Source organism: Fringilla coelebs (assembly GCF_963513975.1).
Source record: "Fringilla coelebs genome assembly, chromosome: 20".
Lineage (NCBI taxonomy): Eukaryota > Metazoa > Chordata > Aves > Passeriformes > Fringillidae > Fringilla > Fringilla coelebs.
This window is the reverse complement of record NC_140046.1, coordinates 8,526,139-8,546,435: the sequence shown is the minus strand read 5'-3', so window position 1 is coordinate 8,546,435 and position 20,297 is coordinate 8,526,139. Positions and strand designations below refer to the sequence as shown.

At 43.5% G+C, this 20,297-nt stretch overlaps 1 protein-coding gene across 1 annotated transcript in view; it reads left to right on the top strand.

Annotated features, from left to right (window-relative positions):
• Positions 1-20,297, top strand: part of CASTOR2 (cytosolic arginine sensor for mTORC1 subunit 2) — a 114,391-nt gene that overhangs the window by 40,253 nt on the left and 53,841 nt on the right. The window contains exon 2 of the mRNA XM_084219185.1: positions 19,589-19,659. Coding sequence (XP_084075311.1) covers positions 19,589-19,659 — 71 coding nt within the window. The remainder of the gene's footprint in view (positions 1-19,588; positions 19,660-20,297) is intronic.

Sequence of the window (20,297 nt, the reverse complement as noted above, 5' to 3'; positions counted from 1 at the left end):
CTCATGTAGATCTGTTCCTTCATCAAGAGAGCCATCCTTTTCATAGAGCTTCAGGTCATTTAAAAGAAAAAAAATATCTTCAAGCACTTTTCCAGAATCTTCACTGCTAATTGAATTCTCCCTCTGGGAATTATTTGGTAAACTATAAAAGCAGAGCTGTGGAAGTGGAAATGCTCATGGGTGTTCAGGCACAGGAATGGGTTAATTGTTCCATGGGGACATACCACCATTTGCTCTTTCCCCTCCTTGCTCTTTGAGTAAATTTCTCTTTTCTGGTGTCAGATAAGAATTAGGGCTGTTGAACCAGACTTGGTTCCACTTGAATACAAACAAGAAGCAATTTTCTCCACATCCACACAGAAATTGGCATCCTGGGTTTGATTTGTGGAGTAATGCTTCAGGATCCTTCTCCACACCTGTGAAGTCTAGCTGAGCTGCTTCATTTAAAAAGAGCTTTTTTGTTTTTTTAAATAGCATGTGATTACATAAAAACTTCATCTGTTTTTAGACACATCAGCATCAAGGCAGTCATTTGATAATCAGAAAACCATACAAATCTGATAGCATGGCACAACAGCAAATTGCTGTTGTTTGGTGGAAGAGTAATGGGGAGCTTTGCTTTCACTGCTGCTCCTTCACTTCTGTGCCAGCAATTTCCAAGTTGTTGGGACAGGATGGAAGCTGTCTGAACACACAAGGGAATGTGAATAAAATGCCAGCAGTCTCTGTGATTAACTGGATATCTTTGTACTTGGTTCTTGTTTAATAATACACCAAGGCTGTGCTTCTCTTGCTTCTCCTCTGCATGTTCAAATTATCTGATGCCTAAAATATGACCCTTTGTGTGTAATCTTGCTTTGTGTTGGTAACAGGAGTTAAGTTGGTGACAGTATTTGGTCCAAACTGTGGGCTTCTGACCTATGTCTCACCTTTTATTTCTTTTTCTAGCAGCTGAGGCAATTGATATTACGTAAGTTGGCAATAATATTTGAAGCATGCCTGGAAATATCTGATAAGTGGCTTCATTCTTTTGATAAAGGAGTGAGGCAGAGAAAAGCAGAGCTTAGTGTAAAGTTTATTAAATGGCAGAGCACGTTTAATCTTCCCACCCCATAAACTGAAGCCAGAATCCAGCATTTGTAATCACCAGTGTCCCCACAGCATCGCTAAAAACTGATTTGTCTTTGCCACAGCAGATTGTTTTTTTCTTTCTCAGATGGACATAATGGGTTGTTTGTTCTTTCTCCTTGGACAGCTGAATAATATGTGCACAAACCCACCTACCTCTGTGCTCTAAAATCAGCAAGTTGCACAGCTACCCTTTTTGTCATTATTGAGGCATGCTGTAAGTGCTAATATTCATTAATATGCACTGGCAACTGCTTGTGTTTGAAATGAAGTATTCTACAGCTTCCAGTTAAATGGCAGATGAACATAAAGAAGTTGCATTTTGAGGGACAGGTATGTGAACACTTAGAGCATGTTCATGAGCTCTCATATGCCCACTGTTGAACACTGCTCTCCTTATCACTTTCCCCATATCTTGCCTTCAGTGCACTTCATTTTATTGAACTTTAAGGATGATTGAAAACTTCATGAGAACTAAATTAAAGTCTTGAATAGATAGGTTGTCAGAAACTACTACCTGGGTTGTAGTAGTAGCAGCAGAACCAATAATGTGTTACTGCAAAATGCATATGTTTTATGTTTTCTGGCTTTTCTCCATGATTTTAGTGCTTTTCCACTTCTATTGGTGATACCATCAATTATCATCTGAAAAATAAAATAAATTTACTCATTTACTGATGCTGGGTGAAAGACTTGCCTGTGAATTTACAGTGCTTCCCCACAGCTGGTAAGCTCAGAGGTACCTGAGATGTTCATGTGGTGGTTTTTTTTTATGTACTTGATTTTTCACTGGAAAAAATGGATGGCAGACAGCCCAAAATACTGCATTGAATGCACGTTGAAGCCATAAGCTGCACCTATGAGTCCCAAGTCCCAGTGCTGCCATTTCCATTAGATTTCTTCCATTGCTTGCAGGTCGAGATCCAGAGTCATCCTGGCAGTGTCAATGGCCATGGGCACCTACACTTCTACTCCCGTGGCTGCTTTAGTTTTCACTCCAGCTTTCTTGGACATTTCTTGGAAGAAATTGAACATGGTAATTTGCCTGTTCCTGTGCTTGAGAGACAAATGCAGGAGCAAGCACTGCATTCTTATTTTGTGGGGTGTTTTCTTAGAGTAGAGGAGTTGGCCTTTCCCAAGGGAACAAGGCTGCCCTTCACATTTACCCCTTGAGAACAAGAGCTCCCACACACAATAAAGCATCTTAAAATGGAAGAATACCTTTCTTGACCTTTTTTTTCCCCTCACTAAAACCACAGGACTTTGCTCTACAGAACTCAGCACTTGAATGTGCAGTTGCTTTCCCATACTTGAGTTCTGCTTTATAAGTTTTGGACTTGATGTCAAAATCTGAGGGTGTGCAGGAGAGAGATCAGTCAGGACAATGTCTCCTTTTAGCTCTCAAAACTCATCTTTGGAGGACTGGTGTTGGTGAAACTGCTGTGAGACTGTATTTTTCTCTGAGGTACACAGCTTAAAAGATAAAGCTTAAAAGATAAGTGAAACCTGCAATAAATGTGCATTGTTGCATTGGGCAGTAAAAGAGAATGCTGGCCTCTGTTGACAAAGCAGATCACACAGCACCTGTGTCATCCAAGGGGTGAGGCATGTCCCTTACTAAGCAAAAACATTTTTTCTTTTTCGAGGTCCCTGGTGTCTCTTTTTATTGTGGGTTTTTTCTATACAAATACCGTAGGGAAAAAAAAAGTCTTTGTATGCTGTAAGCTGTGTGATTTCTGTCCTCTCCAAAGCCAGCAGAGTAGCAGCAGGATAAACCAGTGGGACTGATTTGGCTGATTCCTCATGATCAGTTGTACATGTAATTCCAAAAGGCTTGAGTTCACAATATTGCCCAAAAGCAGTGCAGGGTGCCCTTTCTTGGGAATCTGGGTTTTATTAAATGGCTGATGGATACAAAGGCTGCAAGACTACTAAAAGCAGGAAAATTCTAAATCTTGCATGAGTTTGACTCATCTTTGTAGTGGTGCAAACGTGAATTTACATAGAAAGTTGTAAATTGTGTTTATCTAAGACAGAAGTAAATTCTTTTCTTAGGAAGATGAGTGAAATTTTCCTTACCTGTTCTTACCTACTCTGGAGTGGAATTGCTCATGATGAGCATGAGTGCTGAGGGAAAACTAACAGTACTAGATTCAGTTGTGTCTTTAAATAAATCAAAAAACAAAACTGTTAGTCAGCTTCATAACTTATATTCAGCATGACCATTTAGTCCATCTTGGATATATCAGAAACCAGTGCAGAGGAATGAATAACCATAGCACAAATTAGTGCTGGATGACATTGTTCCATGTGTATCATGAGAACGTTTGGCACCATGAGCTCATTTTGATCTCACTTGTTGTGTCTTCTGCCTCCTACCAGCTTAGAAAAGAGCTGGAGCTGTGCCTTAATGAGATTAACTCAACATGAATGATCTCTGGTTTACTCAGAGTTTATCCAATGTATTTAACTTTCATGAAAGCAAGGATTGGTTAGATGAAGTTTTCCTCACCTACTTCCTCTGCTCAGTGATTCTTTGGGTCTAGAAATTGTAACAGCTCCAGTGAAGTCCCTTCTTCTCTTACTGAGGAAGAGATCCCATGGTACAGTGGCACCCTGGATGGAAAGCAGAACTTCCCTGTGCTTACAGGGTGAGACTTGGCACCCAGGTGTGAAGGAGCTCAGTTCATTTTGGTTACCCATGTGGATTTGAGAGATACTGAAGTGCCTGACTCATTTTCCACTTCTCTTGAAGCACGGAGTCTTTGGAAACCTCACAGTAATCAGCCCTGCCTACCTTTGAAAGTTGGGCTGCTGAATTTTACTGTGGAAGTTGGCTGGTAAGTGGAGAAGTCCTGCCATCAGTGATGCAGAAGCAGCAGCTCTAAGTTGATTTTCCCCTTACCTCAATGACTAAAATGTACCATCCCCCAGTCTGATTTCTAGGAGGTTCTCCTCAAGCCTTGTTTGCTTGGTGCCTTACAGCTAATACACAGTGCTGAAACCTGAAATTAGCTCAGCTGTGTCAGGGCCAACAGATGGCCATTTCCTAGGAGAAGATACTGAGCACTCTGTACAGGCTTTGCAGTGTGGTGAAAATCCAGGTTAACAGAAGCAGCCAAAAGTGAAGGCTGAATTATACCAGATTCCTGAGTCATCAGCTATTGATGCAGAAGATCCTGCTACGCTTTTGTTGTGATGCTGCTAAGTAGCATTTGCAGCCCTCTGGGCAAAAACATCAAAGGATAGTGAAGATAAAAACAGACCACTGTTGACTTTGAGAAAAATGTTCTATTTATACAGGCAGATGTTGAAGTAACTGAAAACTTTAGGACTGCTTTAGTGAAAGTTTGGCAGTCCTCAACCTCCAAAAACTCATACCCAAGTTTGCTTTCTTTCCTCCAAAATCATAGAGCTGGCTTTGAGTGCCCCTGGTTCTTAGCAGAGGAAAGTTTTCCAGAATGAATGAGGAGTCCTGGGAGCAAAGCAAGGCCTGCTGTGACCTGGCAGGGCAGGAAGGTTGGCTGAGCCATGTCCTGTGCCAAAGCTCCCCTCAGTCACGGCAGTCTCTTTCTCACATGGACATCTGGGCTCCTGGTACATGGGTGCTGCATTTGGGTCAGGTCTGATTCTCTTCTAGGGTGGTCCCCAACTCAAGCTCTGTCACAGCTCTCTTCCACCAGTACAGCCATCCATGTGCTCTTCCTCTGGCTGGTGACACTCATTATTGGGTTTAACAGCCTCTTCAGACAATTAATGTAGAGAAACACCACAGCTTTATGTGGGGTTTCTAAACCAGGCAGGATTCTGGCTCACAAAGCCTGTCCAGGCTGTACTTCTCTGTTGAGAATGAACAGCCAAACTAGTAAAGGTGGTTTGCTCTTGATTTCTCTTGTAGTGAGATTCTCTGGAGTCTAGCATGGTGTGAGCTCTGTGGTTTCCTGTGGTTAGGACGTGCCTCTTGTGGATTCTTGACAGGCTGGAGAGATGGGCTGAGTCCAACAACACAAAGTTTAACAAGTCCAAGTGCCCAGCCCTGCATTTTGGCCACAATAACCCCCTGCAATGCTCTGGGCTGGGATGGTGTGGCTGGACAGTGCCCAGGCAGAAAGGGACCTGGGGGTGCTGGTCAACAGCTGACTGACCGTGAGCCAGCAGAGTGCCCTGGTGGCCAAGAAGGCCAAGGGCTCCTGGCCTGGGTCAGGAATGGTGTGGCCAGCAGGAGCAGGGAGGTCATTCTGCCCCTGCTCTGGGCACTGCTGGGGTCACACCTGGAGTGCTGTGTCCAGCTCTGGCCCCTCAGCTTGGGAAGGACGTTGAGACTCTCGAGCACATCAGAAGGAAGGAACACCTTGGTGTGTGACCTGGATCATGCTTCAGCTGCTGGAGTACACTGACAATTTCTCCAAATGCCTCCTGGGCATCCAAACCCCCTATTGAGGTTAACCAGGGGAACATAGATGTAGGGAAGGCAGAAATTTAAAATTCACATTCCCAAAACATTCCTGTCATTGTGCCAGATCAGCAGTGCATAGACATTCCTATCACTCTTGTCTCTGCTCCATCATGGACCAGACTCTTGACCCCACACTCACAGGGAACAGCACGTAAATCCATGGGTGAAATTGCAGCTTATGGTGCAGAATGCTCTTTGGGCAATTTGATGTGATAGGATTTGACTGCTTTGTATGTCAGAGGATCATTCTGCAATTCATGGAACTGCTTCTTCTAGCAGTGGAGCAAAAAGGCAAAGAACTTACTGGCAAACAAATGAATGGTAACTTCCCTCTCTTGAATTTATTCAGTTCTTTGAAGTACAAATATATTCTTGATGGCCAGAGAAATCAGCTATTCTGCATAAGGAAGTTTGGTTGATGTCTTTAGGAGGCTTTTATGAAGCTCTGTGTAAGTGGTTTTAGAAATAACTTAGAGGGAAAAATAGGATGGGGTTTAACACAGAAGCGCTTAATTATGTTTTTGTGTTACTACTTTAAATTTTAATTGTAAGTATGTGAAAATAAGTTACTTCATCCCTCCAAAACACCCCTGGTGTGACATTAATCACTGCCACACTACTGTGACTTGTACTACACCTGAATTTTAATCATTGTATTGTTATGTTCCAATTTGATATCTCTGTTAGTGTCACAAGATCAGATGTGTTTAATTATGGAACAGGATCCTGCTGGGGTTTACAGATAGTGCATGCCCCAAGGACGTTGTATCTGAGCTGTGTGTTGGCTCACCTTCCTTAGCAGCCTCCATCATCTGTGCAGCTTCCCATCCCCACAGGGAATGTGGTGAGGAAGGAAGGGCTGTTCAGCAGAGCTTGAGGAGTGGGAAAAGGTGCATCAGAGTGGGGCCAAACAGACTAGGATTGTATATTGAGATATTCTGCATCAAGAATAATAGCAAACACTTGAGATTTGGACTAAGATGGGCAATACTGGAGTCTGAGGTCTTGTCTGTGATAATGCACTGGAATAACAGAGGAGGCTCAGCTTGGCAGCTGTCATAGCCCAGTGGAGAAGGCTTTTTAGCTCCTAACCTTCCAGTGAGATTTGAATCTTGGCACTGAGTGAAGGGAGACCTTTTGCAATAACCACTGGATTTCCTAATACCTTGTCTGTTGCTCCCCCTCTTGATCTAAGAGCTTTGAAGATCAGAGACTCATTTATGATTGTTTTCTGTTCTTTGAGCAGCTTTCACCCCCTCACTTCTTGTTCAAAACCCTCCATGTCGTTTATTTACTGATACATGCCAGCAGGAAATAAAAATGGTGACTTAGCAAATTATTTCTGCCAGAACAAAGCCTGCAGACTGTATCTCCAAGCATAAGCTTGAAAACAAAGCCTTGGACTCAGCAAAACAGAAGTTGTCTATGTTGAAAGAAGAGATCCTGTCTTTCCCAGGCTGTCCTGCATTCTCTGTTCCCCCTGACACTCAAGTCCTGATTTCAGACAGTTTTTGTACAAATCCTCCAACTGCTCTCTCAAGTACAAACAGCTCAGACAGCAGTTGTGTGCAGAAACCTCCTGGAACCGCTGCTGGAGACTCTGGAAGTGAGATCCTGCTGGAGACCTGTGCAGCATGTCAGACCAAATTAGGTGTAGATCCCTAGTTATGCTACAAAACTCTTATTCATATTCATCCTCTCTACAGGACTGAATCTTATTGTTCAGGTCATTATTTCCTTTGCCAGCTTTTCTGCTGTTGCTGGATTGATCTGTGGATGAAGCTGGCAGGGTACTGTGGTCCTGCTGTCCTGTGGCCCTGTGCTTTTCTCTCCTCACTGCTCTCTCCCTGCAATGAGTGTGCAGGAAATACATGGTGGGTTTGTTTCTGTTGTTTTGCACTGTGAAAAAAGCCAAATGTTTGCTTGAAAGCAAAGTCTCATGCTGAAGGCTGTGCTTCCTTTATCCTCAGCATAGTTTAAAAATATTCTTTAACTGTTACGAGCTGTTTATTCCACCAGAGAACTTATCAGAAGAGCAGTAAATGTTAAGACCTGTCTGGGCTGTGTGAGGCCACAGTGAATATCTACTTTTGTGCTCTGTTTTGTAAAGGTGAGATGCAATGGAACCTGATATTGATACTGACTTTTTTTAGAAAGTGCTTTGAGGTCTTGTGAAAAGCAGCCAGGTGGAATTGTGCCGAAGAGTCTTTTCACCTCCCTGTCAGGTCCACTCACAGCCTACCTAAAGAATTTCTGTTCTTTAGTTCTTATTCCATCTGTTACTGTCTTCATTCAACATTTTACTTAGTTTTGTATGTTTTTCTAGGATATTCAAGTGTTTTCTGGGACCTAAATATATTTTTAAGACAGAAAGTGAGACAGGAAGAACTCACTGAGAGAAGCCCTGTGGAGAAGGACTTGGGGTGGATGAAAAGCTGGGCATCAGCCAGCAACATGCTGATGCAGCCCAGAAAGCCAACCTTATCCTAGGCTGAATCAAGAAAGTGGACAACAGGTCAAGGATTCTCCCCCTCTCATGTAGTACCTGGAGTGCTGTGCCCAGGTCTGGGCATGTGGAGTTGTTGGAGAGGGTCCAGAGGGGGTCAGGGAGATGCTCCAAGGGCTGGAGCCAGGCTGGCAGAGCTGGGGGTGCTCACCTGGAGAGGAGAAGGCTCCAGAGACACCTCAGAGCCCCTTCCAATGCCTAAAGTGGCTTATAAAAAAGAGGTAATTTTTTTACAAGTGCAGATAGAGACAGGACAGGTTTTAAACTAAAAGAGGAGAGACTTGAAGGTCTCTTCCAAGCCCAACCATTCTCTCATTCTGTGCTGCTAATCACTGGTGTTTGCTGGCCCTGGAGATGGGAGAATTGTACTAGGTGAGTCAGGCTATGAGTTTGCACTTTGCACTGTGCCTTACACCACCCAAAGTCCAGGGCTGCATCTCACCTGAAGTTTTGTCATTGATTCTGATTGTGGCTTGTCAGTAAAACAAACTATTCACTGGAGTCTTCACGAAGCATTAAACAAAATTTAGGGTATTCACCCAGATGAATCAATAAATAAGCTTTTTTCCTATGATCATGCTTTGGTGGGTTTTGAAATAACAATGACAGAAAGGACTCCTACAGGCAAGGAATGAGAGCCCTGGTCTGTAGCTGTAAAGAATGTTTCAAATCCTGACTTCAGTGGAAATGGATTGTTGACATACTTCAACCGTGTCCCTCAGTTCACAGGGCAGTGTTTTTCCTTAGATCTACAGAGTCTTATTTTCCACTTTGCTTATGTATATAGGGATCTTTATCCAGAAAAAAAGAATTTGCACAAAAGGAGCTTCCTTTTACTTCCTTACAGAGGTCTGTTATCCTGGAATCCTATATTGCTAAAGTAATTCAGTTTAAAAGTGCAGAACCAAGGTGGCAGAAGAACCTTTTCCATTATAGACTCAGCTTCCTGAAGTTTTGACTTGTTTTCTTTCCATGGTGGACACTGCTGATGTTGAATGCTTGAGCTCTTGGATGCCTGAGCTGGTTGCATTTTTCCACAGCAGGGAACATCCCCTTCAGAGCTTTTCATCCCAGGCAGCGTGGCAGGAGCACGCAGGTGTCACAGTGCTGGACCTGTCTGGATGTATCTTATCTTCCTTTTTTTGTGTCATCTGATAGTTTCACCTTCTTTATTGATGGAAATTAAGAGCAACACCTGACAGCACATTTTCTGTCGCATCCACTTGCCCCCTTGCTGGTTGGAAGGAAAAAGGAAGTCAGAGCATTTCCAGCCATGGAAGGATGGGGTGTTGGCATCACCCAGAATTACCCTTATTTGGTTTTGGTGGGCCTCAACATAGAGGAAGATCCAACTCCATTACTCATTTAGTTCTCATACTTTGGAGGTGTCTTTTGATGATACAGCCTTATATTGTTCTGAGAGTATTTGTTCTTCCCCAAACCTTTACAAGAGGAAGATAGTGGATTTTTTTTTGCTGTTTTTTAATCTTTGCTATTGATCTCACAATTTTAATTTTCTGTAAATCTTTGGCAGCTGTTATTTTGTTGCTTTAATTTTCTCAATCTGTTTTAATACTTTTCCTGCACAGCACTTGGTGAGGACAGGACATGAGTACATGATTACAGCCTGCTGGGCCTGGTCATTTTGCAGTCTTTGGCTGTTTCCAGAGAATGTGTTTAGGGACTCCATTGGTTACTGAAGCATCTCTTCCCTTTTCTCATTCTCCCCTTCTCTGTGGTAATGCAGGTAATGCAGTAAGACATAAAATTAAATGGGGATTAGAATTTCATGAGAAGTGCTGTTTTAAATGGAGCTGCACTTGATTCATTTATGTTTTAAAGGAAGGAGCATAAGGCAAGGGAAAATCTCCTAGTTAAAGTATTAAAATCTGCCAGGGGCATTTCCTTTAACTTCCAAAATACCTATCCATTTGAAGGCAAGTGGAAGTAGATGTTGTCTGTTCCCTCAGGGTCTCACTTCAAACTATCTTAGTTTCATGCTACCTCTGCTTGTGGAAAGTTTGTCTGAGCATTATAAATGCCTTGGATTGGTTCCCATAGACTTGAAACGCCTCTTTACAACATAAGGTGACCACTGCCATTTAGGTGCTTTTTAGTTTGACTAAGATGACAGCTAGTACTGATTTCTGGTAGTTGGAACCATAAACTTTTACTGAAATGCTGACTTTTCTCCTGATGCAGTTCTGTCTTCCCCAGCACAATTCATCTTGTGTCTTGGTTTTGAAAGACAGGTGTCTGCTAAGGAAGGCAGGAACTTCCCTTGGAATGGAGAGACTATGGCCACCTCCAAATTATTATAACTTTGAAATTAAGAGCTGCACTCCTGGTAGAAGAAAGGCAGCAGACAGAACCTGCAGTGGTGGGAACTCTCCCCACAGCCTCCACAGCCTGTCTCCCCTATGGATGCTGAGAGAACCAGAGCCAGCAGCTCCCTCAGCCCCTTTTTTCCCAGCCCAGTTCTCCCAGTATCTCAGAAGGAATTAAACCCTCCCGTAAGAGTGCACCCTCCTCCCCTGAGCTTGGCAACTTATTTTGTCTCTCCTAGGTACCCGGTCATTATTGTCTCTTAGCAACAAAATGGGAGAAAAGTCCCTAAGAGAAAGAAACAAAAGGAGAACTCCTAAATCCCAACATCTTGCTTGAAAAAACAGCTGTTTTCTCATCACCAAGTAAACCCAACAGCCTTACAAAGCATGTTCCTAAAGCACACTTCTGTGTGATTTGCTCTCTAGAAATGTCTGTGCTTCATTGTGGTGGGCTCTGCACAAAGAGCAGGAGATTTCTTGTGCTGAAACTCTGAAAGGATCAAAAGCCAAATATGAAGGCACTGCAGCCACTTACATCAGCCAGCAAACACATCCCAAATGTCAGAACATGGCCTGGGAATGGGTAACTCCCTTCACTTCTGGAGATTGTGGAGCATTGATTTGAGGCCCTGATTTGAGCTGCTTTTGAGTTCGTGTGACTTCTCTCACACTGGTGGTTCTGCAGGGCTCTGAGCCAGACCCAGCAAAGCTCAGTCCTTTGGAGTGGCTGGAGTGTTCTTCAGAGTGTGGGAGCAACAAGGAACATCTGTGGGATGGAGCTGGCCATGACACTGATTTTGACCCAAGCAGTGACCCACTCTGCATTATCATTTATGACATATATACTTCTGCAGGAGCTTTGGCTTTTGTTTTGGGTGTTGATTTGGCAGCTGGATTTTAGGAACAATATTCCAAAACGGCAGAATTCCATCTGAGCCACGTAATGCTGACTTGCTGAATAATCTCTCATGTTTTCCTTGGGGCTGGTAGGCCTGGGAAGAAGAAGTTTTATGGTTCTACCTTTACTATGGGCAATTCCTTTGCAGTGTGAAGAGACCAATTTAGAAAGAGTGTTTTGGAAGAGCATTGTTAAAAATAATACCATCTGACATTTTCTAGGCTGAAACTTTGTGGATAGTCAGTATTGACTGACTTTAAAAACCTTAACATTCTTAAAATGCATTTTCCACTTCGCTTATGTATGTAGGGATCTTTATCCAGAAAAAAAGAATTGGCACAAGAGGAGCTTCCTTTTACTTCATTAACAAAGGAAGCAAATGAAGCTTCCTTTTGGTGCCTCTGGGAGTTGTAGATTTGGTTAACTATGGGTTTATGGAAAGCTGAGTACAGGCACATTTACAGTATTATTTTGTACATAATGTGAGCTAGAATTTACAGAAATACTAAACATCACTGGGCTGGGTAGGACCCATCTTGAGCAGGACCCAAAAGCAGAGCCTAGGAGAATGAGAACAGCCAGAGTTTGCTTTTGCTATAAAGGTGCCCTTAGTTGTACAAAAAGCTGAAACTTCTCTCTGAACTTAAAGGAAAGTTGGTGAAACTCTCTTTTTAATTTTTTTGTTCAGGCTCCTGAATTGTTTATGTGCATTAAATTTGGGGTTGATGTGCAGCCTCACAGCATTCATCCTCAGATTGATGTGGAGTGTTGGACCTGCTTGCAAGTGGAAGCTCTTAGAAAATGATGAGGCCTGAAATGTGTTTCTCCTGCCCCTCCATTCCCATGGAGTATGGCTTGCTGAATCTCCTCCTCCCCCTTTAATTCCCTCAGCACACATGTTCTCAATTACTGCCTGCATTGAAGCTGCAAACATTTCTTGTGCATCTAACTTTCTATACTGAGCGCTGGAAATATATTTTAGCAATTTGTGGGAGAACTGTTATGTCCCATGCTGGGAAAATTGTGTTTATTGTTCCTGTAGGAAAACAAGTCCACAACAGATTTTCTGTTTCTTCATCCTTTTTTATTGTAAGAACCTCTTACCCCCAGTGCATTGAGCATGGGTTGCTCCCATCTTTGAAATACAAAGCATATGCTCTGCAGTCTGTGTTTTTCATTGCTGTCCCCAAAATAATCACTGGGTTTTGGCTGATCACAGTAATAGCTGCTATGAACCCCAAATCTATGAGTTTGGATGTACTGCAGCATTACATTTGATGAAAACTCAGTTGTATTGTAGTGTTGGTAGGATCTAAAAGTCAATATTCTGCAGCAGAGGGCATTAAAGGAGTGATAGTAAAATGCCTGATTTGGAAGGGAAAAGGAAATGGGAGTTAGTCTTTTTCTCATTGTGTGCATTGCTCTGATATGATAATCCTTCAGGATCCAGGTGGTATCGTGTTCACTAGCCTTTGTTGTACATTAAATCATACTTTATTTTCAGCTGCAAACTGTAGGACCCACACCCACATCTGTACCACGTTTCTCAGTTCAGATTTTGGGTTGCAGAAGAGAATTTTGCGATTAAGGAAAATGCAGTTTTGTACTGCACCTCACTCTTGTGCTGAAAATTAGTTCAGCTCTGACAGGGATCAGGGGATAGTGTTACTGCTGTACAGACAAAGTTTTTAAAGCACAGTTACCTTCTGCTTAAATAAATGATGGGCTTGTTCAAATGGAAAAAATTACTTTAGCATCTCATCTGTGACTATGTTGACTCACAATAGAGGGGCCCCTGAGAATGCCTGCACACAGGGATAGCAAAGACAGGAGAGGAAAAGGTGTGTCTGGATCAATTAGTTAATTGTTAGATAATAAATTAATATTCTTTGCCATTGTGCACAAACTAAACCTTTTTTTCATTTACTGCTCCAACTTCCCCTTCAGAGATTTGCTGACAGCATTCTCTCCCAAAGCAAGGAGCTGTTGCCATTTTGATGTGAACACTCATTGACCCTCTGTGGAGATTTGAAAAATTGCTTTTCTGTCATTAACAATGATAAATCTGTAAACAATATTGTTAAAGATGCTGGAGGGGTGGGCATCAAACCAAGAGGAACAGATTAAAGGAATTTAAGAAGTTATTTACACTTTTACAGTTATGCTCTGAGAAGGAGACTGTACAGGCAGCACTGTACAATGCATCAAATGTAGTTTCATGAAAATTATTTTTATAATTCTTGATGAAATTTAAGGATTTAGGGGTTTTTGCTATTGCTCTGCTGCTTGTCCTGGGGTAATGTTGCACCAACTGAGGCACTGCTGTTTCTGATGTATTGCTTAAAAATGCTGGAGGAACAACAGCAATAAAGCATGAGCAAAGTGCCTGAGATGCTCATTTAATTCCCATTAGCACAATAAATGTGAATATGATGAGGTTTGTTTTGGTTTTATATCCCTGTGCTTCTCCACAGGGATGGTTTAGATCCGTATCAGAAATGGAAGCTGAGTCATAGGTTGGCCAGGAGGACCAGAATGGAGCAAGGCATTTGATCTCAGTTTCTGGAGCTAACAATGTAACTCTGGCAATTTTGGAAGGAGGTGTTTTTTATTGGCAGTCTGTTGGTTTTTTTTTTAAGTGGATAGGAGTCTTGCTTCATTGTCCAATCTGTAAATCCAAAGACCTTGCAGTCTATATTAGCAGACTGCAATAATTCCTGATGTAATTTAATGGATTTACCTGGAAGAAAGAGAGCTTTCCTGCCTGCCATGCAGGCTTGGGTCAGTAGCAATGGCCCTAAGCTCCCCTGCAGTGTGCCTGCAGCCATGGGGATGGGTCCTGCAGCCATGGGGATGGATCCTGCAGCCATGGGGATGGGTCCTGCAGCCCAAGGGCTGTGTTGCTGCCTGCCCCAGCACTGGCCAAAGGTGCTCCCATGCCAGCAGGCACAGAGGCTGGGAACAGAAGCAGTTGCAGGATCTGGCTTAGCAATGACAGCCTGTCCTGCAGCTGTCCTCACATTGCTGGCTGCAATGACTGGAGGAACGTGTTATCCAAGGTAACTTTATCTTTTGGATATTTCTGTTACAGGCAGCTCTCCTGTCTCTTAGGACTGAGGGTTGTGACACTGTTCATGCTTCAAGTGCCTTCATCCCCTCTCATATTTATTTGTTCCTAATAAATTTTTTTCTGGAGGAGGAGAAGAATGGAAAAGCTTTTAAATACAGAGTTTATGTTCTCAGAGAAGAATGTGCTGGGGGCCTTGCAAGCAGTTTTCTGTTCTTCCCCCCAGGTGCTCTGGGCTAAGAGGATGTGTCTTTGTCCTTCCTGCATGTTAATAGTTATTATGGTTCCCATTAATGGTTTTATAGTAGGTCAGTGTGGCATGGGCAGCACCTCAGCAGTGCTTAGGATGGCCATGGTTGGTCCATGTTTAAAGCTTTTGCTGTCCCTTGATGCTGGCAGTGCTGTGCTGCTTTGGTTCCTGAAGGGACTCATGTCCTGCTGCAGATGGTATGTGTGTCTGCATTTCCTCTTGTGCTGTGGTTCACCTTCTGCCTAAGCTTGCCTTAAATTCACTTCATCCTAGTATGAAGGTTCCAAGTATTTCATTTTGACATAAAGAGCAGCAGATGATTTTCTTACCATCCTCCTGGCTTTGTGGAGCTGCACAGCACCCTGACAGTGCTCTGCAGCTCTGCAGTGCCCCAGCAGGAGCTGCAGAAATGTATCCAGGGATGATGTTGGTTTTGATCCTCTTGAAGGGACTGCCAGTTCACATTTACAAGAAGTGAGCATGGAGTACTGTGGCCAGAAGGAGAGGGGCCCTGCCTCCAGCCATGTGGAGGACAGGGACAATCAGATCTACTGGCCTGTGTGGATCCCTGGCTCATCAGAGCCACAGTGTTTCGTTGACACTGCTGCACAGTGCACCCCGATCCCATCCAGATATGTAGGGCAGAATCCAGCTGTGTTTCTGCAGTGACAGGAGGATCCCAACAGCTGCCTGTGCTGGAAGCATGAAGTGAGCCTGGCTGGAAATGAATGGTAAAACCAGCCCATAGTGCCTGGCCCAGAGAGCCTGTGTGTCCTTGGCATAGATAGCCTCAGGAGAGGGTATTTCAAGGACCCAAAAGGGCATTGTTGGGTTTTTGGGGGAGCTGCTGGGATGACAGAGGAAATTGGGCAGTTGAATACCCTGCCTGGTCTCTCAAAGGACCCATCTGCAGCAGGACTGCTGAGGGTGGAAGAGCAACAGGCAGTGATCATTACCACACCAGTGCCCTGACAGCAACACTGCACCAGCTGGGGCTGTGGGACCCCATCCATGGGATGAGTTGAGAACTGGAGAGCCAGAGAGTGCTCAGCAGGACTTGCTCACCCTTTTAACAGTCCTCTATGGCCTCTGTGTCATTAACAGCACAGGTGTCCTTTCCTGCTCTCCAAATATGTCTCACAAGATGTTGCATTGAATCTTCCTCTTGTCATTGTTTATAAACTGCAAAAAGGATCAACAAGAATTAGATGATTAGCGTGTGTCTTATTCTGTGATAAGAATATATATTGTCATGATAACATACAGAGTGAAGCATAAAAATCCCTCCTCATCTCAAATGGGAAAACAGCCTGGAACAAATCCCAACAAATTGTCTTTTGTATTCACACTGATAAACTTGCTGCTGCTGCTTCTAAATTTCTATTCGTTCAACTGCTTCTTTGCAAACTTCTGTGTTACTTCCAGACTTTGCATTTGACTTCCTTGAATGACATTTAGCCTACATTTTTCCTACATGTGAGGAGACCAGCTGCCCACGTGCCTCTGGAATGAATCTTTTCCATAGGGCAGACAGTTTTGTAACACTTTACCCTGCTGAGATAACAATTAATTAAGCAGTTTCTTTATAAATAAGGAGGTAGGACTTGTGGTCTTCCTTAAAGACCATTGCCTGTACTGAACTTTCAAATAACCCACAGCAATATTCCCAGGAACTTGTGCTCTGTGTGTGACCCAGAACAAGTAGAAGTCACATTCATCCCAGTATTGCCACTCTTGTGATCTCAGCAGACCTGGGACACCAAATGTCTGGAGGAGACACTTCTGGTGTGGACCTGCAAGCACAGCCAAGCACTCCACTTCCCTGCTCACTTCTCCCATGGAGACTGGAGCAATGTTTGCAAACTGAAATGATGCTGTTGCTGCATCCCGTAGGCACTTTCCTGCTCTGTGCAAGCTTGAGTATTTCTTCCATACACAGTGTAAGCTTTGCAGTTTCAAAGATCTAATCTAATAATAGATTGGTCTACATTTGTGGCATTGCCAGAAAAAGGCATATGTTGTCAGGCAGTCAAAGTCAGCAACAGTGCTTAAGTGGAAATGTGCTGAAACACTGAGAAGGCAGAAATCCAAAATAATCCATCCAAGGTTTGGCTATTAGGAAACTAAAAATACTGTCTTCCTACATGTAGGTTTCCACATGTACTTAGAGAAATACTGCTTGTCTGATGTCTCAAAATTATTAAAGGGTAATTGTTTTCCTTTCTTGGATTTGGTGTGATAATAGAAGATGCTGTTGGCATTCAGCTTATCGAAGACTGAATAATTTCTATTTCCTCTTCTATTTAAGAGGAAATAGAAATTATTGAAATAACTCCAGTGGAAGAGGCATGTGTAGTGTAATGTGGGAGAGAAAAATGACATTGAGTTCCTTTTCCCTATCACACAAAGTTTGCAGTTCCAATTTTTCATGTCTAGATTTCCTCTGGGAAAAGGATGCATCACTGGCTTGAACTAAGTGAATGTATACCACAAGAACCACTGGTCTTCTCTGTGCTGGTGAAAGACTTCACTTTTACATTCAGATGGCTCTGTGGTCCTGACCTTTTACAGAACTGCACTGAGCTGGGGATTGGGCTTTGAGGTGCTATATGAAGATACGAGGTTTTGACATGAGTTCTGAGGCAGCAATTATGGGATTTCATGTGTACATATTCCTTAAATATCAGCATATTTAGATGTGTGGCCAGAAACTGGCATCTGTCACAACCATTCTTCTTCTGCTGAGGCCAGTGTGTGCACACAGACACTTATTACTGTTCTAGTAAAAAATTCTTCCATAAATGCCATCGCAGATCAGGAAAGGTTAGGTTTTTAATATTAATGTTTTCTCCTTTAGGACCTCGAGTTTCTCCCTACTCAGCATGCATGTGACTCAGTCAAGCAGTAGTAGCAAAGAGTTTTATTTCAGTGACTTCTCTAGGGAATTCACCCACTGTAACAAATACTTCTGCCTCCTGGAACCCACCTGAAGCAGCATCCCACAAGTCCTTTTTGCCCAGCTGGTATTACCCCTTGCACTGGTAGCAGCCTCGTGCAGTTTAGAAGTGATGGTAAAAAAAATTGAGCTGCTGCTATTTTCTGCTTCTTTTTGGCATTATTCCTGGAGAGAGTTGAGTTGGTAAATGTGGCTGTCACAGCAGCTATTACCAATGACACAAAATAATTAAGTTGTGGTTTCTGTTGTGGTGGGGCCACGTCTGTATTTTATAATGATATGTCTGTGCTAGGAAGGAGTGTTATGCTTGATTGTTGTGATGGATGCTTCCAGGAAAACAGGACAGGTCTCTAAAGGCAGGTTGTCTAATACTTTCCATGTACATGAAATCCTGTTGGTTATATGGCACACCACTAATTGAGCTGTGTGTTGTTTCCTCTCAGTTTTCTGATGAGGTGATGAGGAGGGCAGCATCCATCTCATTTTTCTCCCTGTTGCTTTTGGAGGGGATAGCTGCTATGTTTGTTCTTTTCAGCCAGTCAAAAGAATGCTGAAGCCAGCTTTTCATCTCATTCTTTATGAAGTGAATGCTTTCATTTTTTGATGTCTCAAGCCACCAATGTGGGGTTCCAGACTTTCAGAAGTCTTGAAGACTTTTGGACACAGATGCTCAGCAGTGCTGAGAAGCCCTGGTAGTCTCTGGTTCTTGAATCCTGCTGAGCTGTGCTTCATGCAGAAATTACACTGTGAAGATGCTGTGAAATTTGGGGGTCTGGAGAACAATCTCTCTTTTTCCAGTATTTAAAATATTTTCTGTAGGTTGTCTCAGATAAATTTGAGAGTATTGTAGTGTAACTGTGAAATCCTGCTCTTTGGTTCTTAGAGACAAATACCCTTCCTGCTGCACCCAGTTTAGAGGGAATAATCTCTCCTGGTCTTAGGCAAGAAACACAGTCAGTCCACGTGCTCTGGCTTTCTCCTGGAGGGGCAGGGGGCCCTGTGGGTGTCGAGGATGCTGGCCAGCACTGTGCTGATGCTCTGCTGAAGGTGAACATGAGCTTGCAAAATGTCATGCTGACCTTCCTGCCATTGCTGGGAACCAGCTAGATAGAAGCTGGGTTTTTCTCAGTAAATGTTGATGTACATATGTTGGTGTGTCAGGGGAAAAAAAACAAAACCTTTTCGACTATATGTGGTGTTAAGCCTTAAGGCTGAAGCTTTTTTTGTTTGTGTGTCTGCAGTGGAAGAATCCCATGTCACATTTGATTTGTGTCTCCTGTTAGAGGTGACATTGTGTTAAATGGTGGGGGTGCTGCACTGCACATGGCCTGTGATGTCAGAAGATGGAGCAGAACAGAGGCCACAGGGGGGTCAGGCAGGGGACAGCTCAGCCTTGTGTCCTTGGCTTGATGGCTGCTACCACTCTTCTTCACCAGGAGCACCCCAGGAAGGGGACAGGACCAGCACAGGGAATTGGGCTGCTGTCTGCTGGTGGCAAAAGCCTCTGAAGGAGCAAGAAGAGATACTGGGGCTTGGTTGAGAGGTTAGATGTCCAACCTTGATAAGGCAAGAAACTTCAGTGGGCAAAAAGTGCATGTGTGAACCATGGAAATGCTTTTGGGGGGTGCTGGAGTGAGCAGTCAGTGAGCAAAGTTTTTTGCTCTGTGTCAGTGCAACACAGCAGGTCCTGGAAACAATGGGAAGCCTTAAGGGATATGGTAATTAGGAAAAGTAACTAAGAACTAAGTAATAAAAACAATAAGAGTTTTACCAGCTTCATTGTGCATAGGCAGGCAGCAGGGAATATGGGTCACACAGTATGAGCTACCCAGAAATAAAATCCAGGTCTGTTAATGCCTCAGGCCTCTCCATAAACATCAGACTGTGACTCTTTCCTCCAGCACAGCTTGGATGGGAAAGGATTTCCATTTTAGGTGGAAGAACAAGGCTCTGCTCAGTCCAGGTGCTGATCATGTTCTCCTGCTGTTTGCCTTTGCCAGGTGCAAGTTCTTCAGCCTCACAGAAACCCCTGAGGACTACACCATCATTGTGGATGAAGAGGGCTTCTTAGGTAAGTGTCAGCACGTGCCACTTCTGTATCCAGCATGGGGTGGATGAGGAAAACATGTCATCTCACTGAGACTGTAAAGCAAAATGTTTGTAAAACAAGTCTGTTTATAAGTGCTGGTAGTGCAGCTCTGAAAGGTGCTTTGATCACTTAAGCATGCTGTCTCTGCTGCCTTGCTGTACAAGGCAATTCAGACATGGAATATGAATATATTTGAGTGCTGGGAGAGGATCACACACCAATCTTAAAGAGTAGTTTAAGCAGGTTTGATAAAGCAAAACCCTCTGCATACAATTGCATTAAAACGAGCTGGCCTGTGTCCCCAAGCCTCCATAAGCATACCACACCTTGCATTTCCAGCTTCTGTGAACCCCTGTCTTTGAAAGGAGCACTTGAACAGTTTGTATCATCCCTGCAGCCTGCACAGTGCTGTGGAGTTGTGATTGGGCTCCTTTGGCTCCTCTGTGTAAGCTGTGATTTATCCCCTTTCCTACACCCTGCTCTCCCTGTGCTAAGTGTGCCATCTTTACCTGGGGTGGCTGAAGGGCTCAGAGGTGGAGTGGTTGTGTGTCACACAAGGATCTGCTTGAGAGCTGCAGATCCTTGGCATTGTGCAAGAGCTGATGCAGAGAATGGTTTGG